Source organism: Hemibagrus wyckioides, linkage group LG02 (genome assembly GCF_019097595.1).
Source record: "Hemibagrus wyckioides isolate EC202008001 linkage group LG02, SWU_Hwy_1.0, whole genome shotgun sequence".
In the NCBI taxonomy this organism is placed as follows: Eukaryota; Metazoa; Chordata; class Actinopteri; order Siluriformes; family Bagridae; genus Hemibagrus; species Hemibagrus wyckioides.
In genome coordinates, this window is record NC_080711.1 from 10,065,443 (window position 1) to 10,077,932 (window position 12,490).

The window sequence follows — 12,490 nt, forward strand, 5'->3', positions numbered from 1 at the left end:
TCAATTATACTCTATACTACTGCACTAAGCTGCATTTGTTTCATCTGCTGTTAGTCCTCTAATGTCACGAGTACTAAATATCAGCATTTCCCTTTTACCATAGGCAGCCTAATTGAAATAAATTTAGCTGTTTAATGTAAACACTCCTGTCTTTGGTATCTGTAACCTGTGTCATGCTCTCTGGACGTTTCATTAAGTGAATATTAGATGTAAATTATTTTACACAATTAAATTTAATAGCAAAACACAGATTTAGTTTTGCAACTGAGCAGAAGTGCTTCCCTAAAATAAAATAAGTGACTGGACATTATATAAACTTTTCTGAACACTTTGCAAGTGTATACTAGGTCCGAATTTTTACATTTTGGCTCAATAAATCAATAAAATGCATTCATATTTTGTTTGGAATTTTTACTGAAATATTTATTCCTATACTGCAGAAAATTAAACCAAAGCATTGTCATCATTGTATGTATTGTATTTCCAAGTCTTTAAAATTACAGAGGGCTAAAATGTTACATATGCACGCTAACACTAAATGTAATAATGTTAACAGCCTTGTTTTTTTTCCTAAGCAAAGTTGGGTTTTTTGTTAATATTTTTATTAGTCCTGCATTTTAGTTTTGTTGCATTAATGTTTACTCAAAGCAGAAAGCTCTATAAATTGTAAGATCTATATACTCTCTCACCCAAGAAAAAGGAGACATTCCCTTTCCCATTCAGTTATGCTATCCCCAACCCCCTCCCAGTATGTGGTCAGGTCACACCCACAAAGCTAATAAGAGCTGTTTTGGATCTCTGGGGGCTGTATTGGCATGGTGATTCCTTCAATATATTAAATAACTATGTTAATTTAGTTGTTCACATTACAAAACGCTATTCTTCAAAAAAGAAGCTTTTTAAGTTCATGTGACTTTATATAAAATAGTCATGATTGTGTATATATATGCCTTAGTAATTTCAATTATGTCCATGTGATCTTTTCTGAAGTGTTTATATCAAGTTTTCATATCAGTTCTTATCAGTCTTGTGATGTTACTCTGATATAAATGAAAGAAACCCTAACAATTAGATTATACATTACTGTAACAACTATACCACTTGCATGTACATTGAAATTTGGCCTTCTGCCCCAGTGGTCCAAGTCCACCAGTGCTTGCACTGTGATTTGAACTATGAAACCAAAATCTATATGTATATTGGAGAAAGAACACACATATACACGAGTAAACCATGCAACAGATGTATAAAGTAAAACAATTGTACTACTGATCAATTTATTTTGTACATGTACAGTATATCTCACCATAAATCTTGCACTTGATTTTTGAAGGATTTTTCAGTTTGTCAATTTGGAAGAAACCCATAAAATAAATAAATAAATAAATAAATGTTTCCAGCAGAACATTGCAGCACATGGTCCTCTACCCTTTCAATGAGTAGAACCCTTAATTATCCAAAGAACCTTTTTAATAGGCTTTCAACTAATTTACGTTTGAGAGCAAGGTGAAAATACAGAAAACATCCTTGTATGAGTAGGTTCTAAACACAGTATCTAAACTTCCATTTAACCTACAGGCCAAAGTTTATGCATTTAATTTTTTTTTACACACAGTTATTCATACAAGTACTCAGTGTTCAAAAAACCTAAAACTATGTCAATGGGGTGTTCCTCCACTGCCATTTTCACCTTTTAATTTTCAGCTGAAAACTCTGAGACTAATACTGAAGCACAGGTGACAGAATCCATTCCTGGAGGCCCTGTAGGGAAGTTTAGTATTCCACCTCATTTATCATGCCTAATTCAATTCAGTGTCTTGATTTGCTCAATATGTTGTGTCAGAGCAGAAAGAATCGTTGTCCATGGCCATAATTTTACACCTCTGTTTTAAAGCAAAAAAAAAAAAAGCTTTATCTGCTAGTAAAGTGATCACCAACCCATTAATAGCCAAAGTTGCTTTGTTACAGAATTGACTTCCACCCCTAATCCATCAGATCTGATCAGACTAATAAAGTATAATGATTATCTGGAGCAGGTGTGCTATATTAGGTTTGGAAAGTCAATCTGTAACAAGGTGTGTCCAGGAACATTGCTGGAGATATTGTTAAATCATATACTTTACACTGTTCCTACAAGTAGTGCTTACATACTTCGAAAGTCAACAGTGTGAAATGCACTAGCAGATACAGTCTGCTATGTAGTGGAAGGGGCAGAGGCATCAAAAGGTGCTGTGGTGCTAACTTTTCCATATGACACCAAGACACAAAGCTATCACTGCTACACTGCAAATACAATAAGTAGCAAAAAGTTAAGGGTCAACATTTTGGTGGTGTTCCCGGTTTAGGGTAAGACAGCCATTTGTCACTTCTGTTTATAGTACAAAGCGTCTGTATTTGGTATGAGACATTACTACCCACAAGAAATCCAGGCAGCCAAGTACACTGTGTGTGATTTGATACAGTGTTGACTTTATTTGTAATCTACTAAGTAAATCACAGTAGTAAGTTTAGTCAAAACAGAATACAGACTAGTTTAATTAAGTATCCATGCATTTACAAAACTTGATTATAGACAGTTGTGTATTAAATCCTCTTGACAAGCCTAATAAATATGTATTTGTTTATTTGTTTATATACACAGCCATCCACCTGTCCATAGATAACCATCTGCTAAAGGGGTGGGGCAGGCATGAAAGTAATGCACCTGGGCATTTTGGATATGTTAATTGTTAATGAATCCATATTTAAAGACACTAAAGTTGTGTAAAGTTGTAGAGTTATATATATATATATATATATATATATATATATATATATATATATATATATATATATATATATATATATATATATACACATACATAGAGACAGAAAGAGAGCATGATCATGTACGTTTAATGCAAAGTAATATTCTTATGATATTCTGTTTAACAACGCCTTACAGTATGTATACGAGTGAAAACTGGAGGTAAAATACGCGCTGTTGCAAAACAGGATCACTTCGGTAGCAATGTCATTTTAAAAGCAAGTAAGCAAGTATTTTGCTTTTAGTAAATAAGATTTTTCGGCTGCATCACTACACAAAACGGGGTGGGGGGGTGGGGTGGCAACTACAGCGGACTATGAACATGTAAGAAGCTCGTGTTTTCATAGTATGTACAAGCGGTGAAGCCAGCGCGCTTCATGGAGCCCAAGAGAGGCCATTTTCTTTCAAACAAGGCTGGGGTGCTGCCGCCACGTGTACAAGTCCTCCAAGAACTATATTAAAGCTTCCCAGTGTTGTTTACTGACTCATGGCTTTGCCACGTGAGTTAATGATCACTTTTTGTGTCATATCACGAAAAGTAGCATAGAGAATCTACAGAACACACAGTTCGTATGTAGAAGGTCTTGTGCAACAGTTGATTCGCTCACTTCCTGATGGTAGGCGGGATGCAGCAGCCGCAGCAGGCCGTGCACTTTCACAGCCCTCCATTTTGTCTCGATTGTCAAAGCCTATGGGCTATGCTATGGTGCTGTAAATCTCCAGCAGAGCCGCTCAAACTCTCAATGTAACGCAGAAAGCACGTTGAATTATGTAGTACAGCGATAATAGCCGAATGTTACTTGTGTATCATATTTAACAGTAGCGCGAGATACATTGTTTCCGTTTATTGTTTCAGTGAAAGTTCAAAAATCTTACACAGATTTCCGCCGACAGAGAAACTTTAACTACTTCAGTAGACTTTTACTACTTAAATGTGGGGATTAAAAAAATACCGTAAATTCCTAATTTATAAAACGACATATAGCCTACAAAAGATGACAGACGGCTCGTGGAGCGCGCTCACGACCAAATCTTGAAAGAAATCACATATATAAAGGTATAGGCTATATGAAATATGAATGGGGGGAAATATTTTAGTATCAGAATTCATTGATAGTAATTTAACACATTATGGCCTCGTGACCCTGCACATCAGCTTGCGTTTTGCTGGAAACCGAAAGAGTGTAAACAGCGAATGGGCTATAAGAAAGAAATTTAAAATTCACCCATAACGCTACATGCAAATGTAATACCTAAAGATATGTTGACTCCGTGATAGGGCACAAGCTTACTACTGCACGGTAGTGAAGAAAGCCCATTGCACAGAAGGACTAGCTGGCCCAACACACGCCCATCTGCTGCTGTGCTCTATACACACACACACACACACGTCGATGAGGGCCGGCCCCTTCTCCAGCTACTCCGACAGACCACGTGGTTTCCTCTTTGCAAACAAAAAATTAGTAAATTCGAGTCGCTTTAGAGGCGGTGCCGTCGCCAGGCAGTAGGATCTGTATGACAGTGCAAGGGTACAGCTCTACGCTGAGGGGCAGATAGAGAGAAAAGAAATTCTCGCGATCCCGCCATACTTCTCTACCACTATTCCACCATAACCACCATCACATTAATACGGAGCAATACCGTTTGCTACACGGTGCAGGAAATTCGCCAGGATTGCTACAATCAAGGATTCTCCACTCGCCACCGGACTTCATCGGGCTGCAACGTTACAGTTGGGCGAACTTTCCCCGTATTATTTTAAGATTCTTCTTCGAAATTCTTTCGTTTTCAGTTGCAACTCGTTGAAATTTACACGTGCTTTTCGTTTTTTTAGCAGTCTCAATATATATTTATATATATTTTGACAAATAGCCCCCGGTTTGTAGAAAAGTTTTTTTTTTAGTTCTGATTTTTTTTTTTTTACGGGAGGAAGCATTGCATTGTTTTTCCACAATGAACAAGCTATATATTGGAAATCTGAATGAAAATGTGACCGCAGAAGACTTGGTTAAAACCTTTGAAGACTACAAGATTCCTTACTCTGGGCAGTTTCTAGTGAAAACGGGATACGCGTTTGTTGATTGCCCGGACGACCAATGGGCTATGAAAGCAATTGAAACCTTTTCTGGTAAGTAATTCACTCTAATAGAATTACTCTTACAGTTTTACTTCACTCGTTTTGCTCCACACACAAACTATTTCTAAATCTTCTAAAGTGCTATTCACAGAAGTCAAGTGAAATTTGCTAACCGATATGGGCTGTGACTCGTTAACCTATACATCTCGGCTCTTTGCGGTGTAAAGGAATGAAGTGTGCATTTCTTTGAGCCAAGGAGTGCAAAATAACTTTTATACTCGTAGGCTAGCCCAAACTGTCTAATATGTGCTACATCAACGTACTTTTCTTTGCTCTGCTATCCTTTCAGTGTTGTCTGAGTAGCAGCCTGACATTAATACCAACACTGATATGAATTTAGATGTGCTTGCAAGAAGCCCTGAAACCTGTCCCCATATTCAGTAGAATCCACCAAGTCCAGCTACACAGCATACAAATCCCACCCCTCCCCCTTTTGGCTAATAGGCCGCTATAGTAAGATAAACCACGTTTCATGTAGCCTATAGGCCTGTTGTAGAAACACGTAAAAAGAAATGGCCATGGAGTCCCCCTTCGAAGATAGCAATGCTATATGTAACACTGATTTATACATGTTTACGTCTTGTCCATGTATAAAATATCTCACTGCTTGTCCACATATGTTGCTTGTGATATCTGGGCTCTCTATAGTACGAAGATCGCCATGCTTGTGCAGTGTTACAATCCGTAGACTAAGAAGGCTTATTTACACTATAGTCTTCAATGTCTAAAGTTTCTGTATACACATACAATAAACAGCGTATAAAGTCTAAAGTCCCAGACTTCCATAACACGAATGGCGAGAATAGCCTATAGAGCCTGTGTGTCCAGTGAAATGTGGACGTATAACAAAAATGTTGCAGGTTTGAATGTGCTGTAACAGAGCAACTCTGTCGAAACTGTTTATCACTAACTTTTTTTTCCCTAGTTCACAGAAAAGCCTATACCAGCATATAAGCCCTTCATTGGTTATGTAGAGTAGTTCTGTTTTTTTTTTCTTTCTTTAAATAATTCATTGACACTGAAAGTAAACTAGCTCGTAATGCGTCAAATTACTAGCATTAAAAATGTTGAATATAGCCAACATATGCAGTGAGGTCCATTGAATGGATTCGGTGGCCTCATTTTGTGATTTTTTTTTTTTTTAAATTTATTTATTTATTTATTTTTTTTTAGGCAAAGTGGAACTTCACGGCAAACGAATTGAAGTAGAACATTCTGTCCCTAAGAAACAAAGGTATTTGGTTTTACTTTAAATCCTTGCTCTGTTGCTGCAAACATGAATGTATGCATTGTACTATATGTGGTTTACACACGAGGGAGGTGTACATACGTTTCGCCCGTTAGCTTTATTCTTAATGGCTGTCAAATTTGTGGATATATTGGATTAATATAAATACAATATAGCTCACTGCCTTTAACTTTGCTTCCAAACACCTTTAGTATTTTTTTCCCCCATATCGAGAAAAAATTATTTATCTCCTTAGTGACATTGCAGCGTTTGATAGTTAAAGCACAAAAGACGGTGGGCTCTAAAAGGAGCATCACGTGCTTTTACAGGAATATTTTCTTTTAAGTTCGGGTGCTATTTTTGGGTTAGTATTTATGTTGCATAAAATAATCACGATGTTGTTTCTGCCGTTTACTGCAGTGCTTTCATTTACTCCGTTTCATACATGAAGAAAGGCCTTGCTCTAAAGTAAGGCCTAGGCTTCGAAGGATCTTTTGTTGAGTCATAAACTCTGATCTGTTGTGCATAAAGGATCGATTGACTAATAGCCTAACGTTTTGTTTAAAAAAAAAAAAAAGCAGTCATGGAGTTGATAAAGCTCAAATATTGCATTGTGCTTATAAAAGTTCACATTACTTCGCATTGTGCCTAATATTTAGGATGGCATATAATTCGCAGTTTATGTTTACTACGAGAATCTGGAAATGTGTTAAGTGAACGGTTTTTTGTTTTAACGTGTTGTGTCCAGTGCTCGCAGAATGAGGGTAATGTGTGGCTAAGTTAATATGGTGGCAGGGTTTGTGAAGATACCTAGTTGGGATCTCTTAGAAGGTAGAACTGGGTCTACCTTGGATCTAGAAGTAAGCGAAAGAGCGTTCAAACAGCCTAGCGGACTGTTTATTTAAAAAAAAAAAAAGTCCACCCTGCCCACTTTTTTCTCACCCCACTCACAACCCGTTAAAAATTAGCATAGCCATTAAAAAAAAAATTGATTCACTTATCAAATGAAGCCAAAGTGACTCGTGCAGTGCTACAGTTATGTGGTCAAATAGGCGAATGTGACGTGTGCAAGCATATCGTTTATAAGATGTGAGTATCACGACAGGTTAAATTTTGTTGCGTTATTATTCAATCAACCCCAATGGGTGCCACTGAACAGGTAGGCTTATAGCTTAAATGCGGATGCCTCCTCGATTTAATCGTGGCCCCTGAAATATTAATTTATTTGCATGCTGTTGAAGGTCTGCTATAAGCACGCGCCCACAATTTTCAAACACGGTCAGTTCATTTAATCAGTTTGTTCCTGAATATACGTGTAATGCTCCGTTTCCTAGGAATATAAACGTTGATGGCAAATAGTTACATGTGGTGCTACATAAAGTGATTTTGGTTTGCGAAACTACTTTTTGTCGTCGTGCTTTGTCTTTGCTTCAGTGTGTGTGTGTGTGTGTGTGTGTATATATATATATTATTTTTTTATTTAATTAAAAGCCAGATTGAAAGGGCACGTGGTCGCCATCATTGCGAATGAGCAATCCAACGTCAGCAAATAAGAAAATGGCGGCCAATGCAGCCCTGTGTGGCGAAACCCACATGAAGGGCTCATGCCTGGCTAGAGAGGACTATGTGGGAATGTCTAGAAATCCATTTATATTAATGCACGTACAATGTTAAGGAAAAAAATAAGGTCGAATGAATCTTATTTTTCATAATAATAATGATGATGATGATGATGATAATTAATAATAATAATAATAATAATACTAGTAGTAGTAGTAAAAGAGGCATTTGCTGTGCTCGCTATTTGATATACCCTTTAAATTATAACTGAAGGGGGAAAAAATCAGATTCCTTGTTTCCGTCCTTTATGGATTCCTTCTAAATACCTACATTGCGAGCATTCATACGAAATGTGTTTCATCCCTAATATTTGAAATACACGTAGAATGGTCAAAAAAAAAGACACAAGAAACTCATATAAGGCAGACGTGGAATGCTAATTAGGTCAAAGGTATCGTCGCTGTTCGCCGCCATTTTGGCTCTCCTAGGTCTGCGCCTCTAATTCGCATGAAAGGAAATTTTCATATAAAAATTAGCATTAAAACGTACTTCTACGTGCTTGTGAATACGATCTAGTATGTTCCTTGTATGTTCTTCTTCTTCTTTTTTTTTTACGTGCGAGGTCAAAAAATAATCTAAATTATAACAAATATTTATCCTGCTTGGTAATGCAAATAAAACAACAAAAAAGGGGAAATTGGACCCAGCCTTCGTACAACCATTGGCATATTATCCTGTTAGCTGTGTGATGTTTATGTATGTGTGTGTGTGTATGTGTGTGTATATGTGTATATGTATATATATATATATATATATATATATATATATATATATATATATATATATATATGTATATATATATATATATATATATATATATATATATATATATCCATCCCTCTCTCTGTGTATGACTGAGATTGTGTGCCTTTTCTGTATGCAAACATGGGTCTTCTATATGAGTATTCGGAAGTGGAAAGAGAAATAAGCATGGCCATGGGTCTGGGACAAGAAAGCCTTTAACATTCAAATGATTGCACTGACACATGTTCAATTGGACCAAGACGTTGAGCCCATTAATGTTTCTGTCCCTTACAGCGAAAAGTAAACTAGAAAAAATATTTTGAGAAAAATATGTGGATATGTACGCTATGTGCAGGAGTGTAAGGCGGCAGGCCCATGCTCCTACATGGTGCCTTCCTATGCTTCATGTTTGATGTTGAATTTGCATGAGCTGTTGTGAACATTTAAGGCTTTTAAAATTAAATGGAAGATAAGGGAATGTCCCACTTCACCTGTTGAGAGCCAGTTGCTTAGAAGTGCATTAAGATCCAGCCCATACAGTAGCACCCTGTTAATACATTTAAGTCTACTGATTGTGACAAATTAATTGGCCTGTCATAAGTATTATAAGAGTATGTCTTCTTTGGGTTGTGAATTGAACATTAGTAATTGAACCACTTCTCACGTGTTTGGATTCATAAGTAGCAGACTTGTATTCTTTGTGTGTTCATTCATTTTCTCATTTTTATTAATTAAAGCATGATTATTATTAGTTAATGGTACTGTGATTACTTATGTTTTCCCTAGTGATATTGCTGAGAGTTGAAAGTTATGTTTATTGATTGATTTGATTACAACAATCAAGCAAAAAAATCTGCTCTACAAGTAGGATGTGCGGTTAGGACTACTTTTACTTTGTCTGTACTGAACTTAAAAAAAAACACACAATAGGGAGGAAAAAACTGCATATTACTTCATGACTTCCATACTTGGATATGTGCAGAATTGGTAATATTTGGAAAAGCATAGAAAACGTCTTTGTGAAAGTACTGCTTCAGTGCTTATAGAGAGGAAAAAATTTAATCAATAATGCTTTGAATGTTAAGCGGTGCAGGAGTGTGGAATTTGGTATGTTGCTTCATAGACGTTTCTATATGGCGGTTTTTCATGAATTATACTGTAATTGTTTATTTTGTAAAGCCATTTTGTACTTGTGACCATTTCATTCCTAGGTCTCCATTATGTGTGACCTGTCTTTCAGCATTTGGAGACATTCAAGACAGCCCTTTATGATGGAGAGTAGCAGGGAAGGTGTTTTGGGTGCAAAAACTTTTTTTTTTTTAAGATTGTAATTGGTCTGTTATCTTTAGAGAGGTATTTAATGTTTAGGTGACAGTTTTGTGTGCAGTAAAAAGAAAGCTTGCATTACAGGGTAACTGGTTATTTTGGGCTATCTTGACTTTGTAAGTCATTCCAATAAACAGTCTACATGAAAAGAGCCATGACTGCTGTGATATAAATAATTTGCTTGCATATTATGCCCATGTTGTACTTTCCTATGTACTGCATAATATTTCATATTTTGTTTGATTAGCTGAAAAATGTGCAGTGAACATGGGTAATGGCAGTCTTAAACCATAGCAGTTGCCCATTTGCTCCCCCTCCCTCTTTTTCTCTCTTCTCTTCTCACTCGATCACCCTCCTTCCTCTCCATCTCCATTCGTGATCATAGTACTACAGAAGGCAGGGGGAGGAGCTACAGCAAGAGGGGGAGCGACCAATCAGGAGCCACGAACACCTGTGTGCACATTCTGAGAAGCAGTTGACTGTGTTGCATGAGAGGCCACCTCTCTTTTGCTCACACACACACACACACACACACACACGTGCATTCTTCTTTTCCTCCCCTGGTTCTCTTGCTTTTATACAATGAAGCTAGAACATCAGACACCCACCCACCCACCCACATGTAAAAGAACTGTATTTAGTTTTCTAGCATTTGTAGTTTTTATTATTTCTAGCATTTAGTTCCATATGGTAGTTCTAAGTGTACCAGGCTAGTAGAATGTACATGTAGGCGTGTTTTTTTAGCTGGGTCATTTGACCAGCGTGACTCTCAGTGGGCTTGCTTGTTCAGGAGAGGAGAAGAACTGCAAGAACAAGGGAAGAGGAGAGGAGAGGGGGAGGGGGATAGGGATTGTAGGGGCGTTGTACAATGACACTTCCTCCAGGGCTTCCCTTCTCCGCCATTGTAGATTGTCTCAAAATGAGGACTGGAGCTTTGGGTGTGGATAAGAAAAGCAATTAAAGATTGGAAGCGCAAAAGACATGTCTGTTCCATGCTTGTTTGTAGATGCTAGCAGTGTGGTAGGGTTAAAATATGTGCTTCTGACTGTCCTCCCTGTCAACCCCTTCCCCATTTTAACCATCTGTCCTGGTTTGTATGTGGGGTGAAGCCATATATAATGTGGGTGCTGTTTTGTTTAAGCAGCCTTAACATTGCACCAGCATGTAGCCTATAAACAAGCACGCGTTTTAGGAAGGGGAAAAATGCATGAAACAAGGTAAAAAATAAAGTGAAATAATATATAAAAAGGAGTGTAGAGAAAGCATTGATGGTGGGGGAAAAAATAGTGTGGTGATTGCTTTTTAGGCATTTGTTCGTGTCAAAACATTAGGGAAGCAGTAAGAACCAGCAGTGAGAACTTTTCACTTCTCTAAATCTTTGGATTAGTTAAGTTAAAGTGCCTACTTAAATGTGCATTGCACATATGCAAGCACCACAATGACTGAATAATAATCTGAACGCTATCTGTAATCCTTAACTAGAGCTTTAAGTCATATATAAACTAGAACACTAGATGTGGTATATAATGTGGTCAAAGCTGTTTTTGTGAAATAAAATTTCCAGCTTCTCTGCCTCCTAAGATGGCAGGCTGGTGAAGAATGACCATAGAGAATTTTTCACAGACATGTCCAACAGGTGGTCCTGGGGGGAAAAAAAAAGATTTATTTTTGTCTCAGAAATTAGCAAACGGCAAAGATATTCACCTTTTGTGTAAATGTTTTATTAAACAGACATAAGTGAGCATTTGTGGAAAATTCATACAAACATCACTGGTACTTTGTGCATGTTGCCACAAATATGAGGATACATGTCCTACAGTATCTGTTGGTAAGCACACGGACAAAGCATTGTGAAAGTAACAGGCCATAAACCTTTCAGAGTTTTAGATAAAGCTTGTTGAAAATGACAATGGACTATGATGGGGTTTTTTTTTTTGGTAAATTAATTGTTTACTTTTTAAAAAAAAAATCTGTTTCTGTTTTATTGTTGTTTACTATGTTTTGCTGCAGGTAGGAAATTGGTGAAATACATTTTGGAGATCAAAACACTGTTAGAAAATATCTGGAAATTAAATGCTGTTAGTTAGATTTCTGTAGCTGTTACATTCCATAATTGATTTTGGTTTTGTGTCATTTTGTAAATTGTAAAGAAACGGTTAGAGGGGATCATGTCCTAATGATAACAAAAAAAAATTCCTGTTGATTTCCCCTCTGATGCAAGTTCCTCAGCATCTTGCTAGGACCCCGCCCCTACCCCACCCTCACCCTCCCACACGCACACGCACGCGCACACACATACACACACACACACACACACACACACACACCCCAGCTCTCATTGTGTTGCTGCTGAACAGGGTTCTCTGAAAGCATAGACACCATAAATACTTGCCAAGGAGGGGGAGGGCAAACACTGAACTTAAAATTCTGTAACTTCTATTTCTCAAACTGAGTGGCTGACAGTTTTACCATGTACCTATAGGTGAGACAAAAGAAGATACTGGCAGAAAGTCCCTGAAGGGTACAGCAACAGGGTAGATGGGTCGCTTATTTTTTTTAAAAATATTATTATTATTGTTACCAGACAGTGCTGCTTTGCAATGTTCTACATATTCTAGTATTCAGGTTT

The 12,490-nt window shown here is 37.2% G+C and overlaps 1 protein-coding gene across 2 annotated transcripts in view; it reads left to right on the forward strand.

Moving 5' to 3' along the window:
- Positions 1-4,240: 4,240 nt before the first annotated feature.
- The window catches only part of igf2bp1 (insulin-like growth factor 2 mRNA binding protein 1), a 40,198-nt gene continuing 31,948 nt past the window's right edge, over positions 4,241-12,490 (forward strand). Inside the window, exons 1-2 of one of the 2 annotated variants that reach the window (XM_058418787.1) lie at positions 4,241-4,934; positions 6,117-6,177. In XM_058418787.1, the coding sequence (XP_058274770.1) occupies positions 4,760-4,934; positions 6,117-6,177 (236 nt within the window). In that variant the 5' untranslated portion in view covers positions 4,241-4,759. The remainder of the gene's footprint in view (positions 4,935-6,116; positions 6,178-12,490) is intronic. The other variant, XM_058418778.1, reaches the window with a different exon arrangement.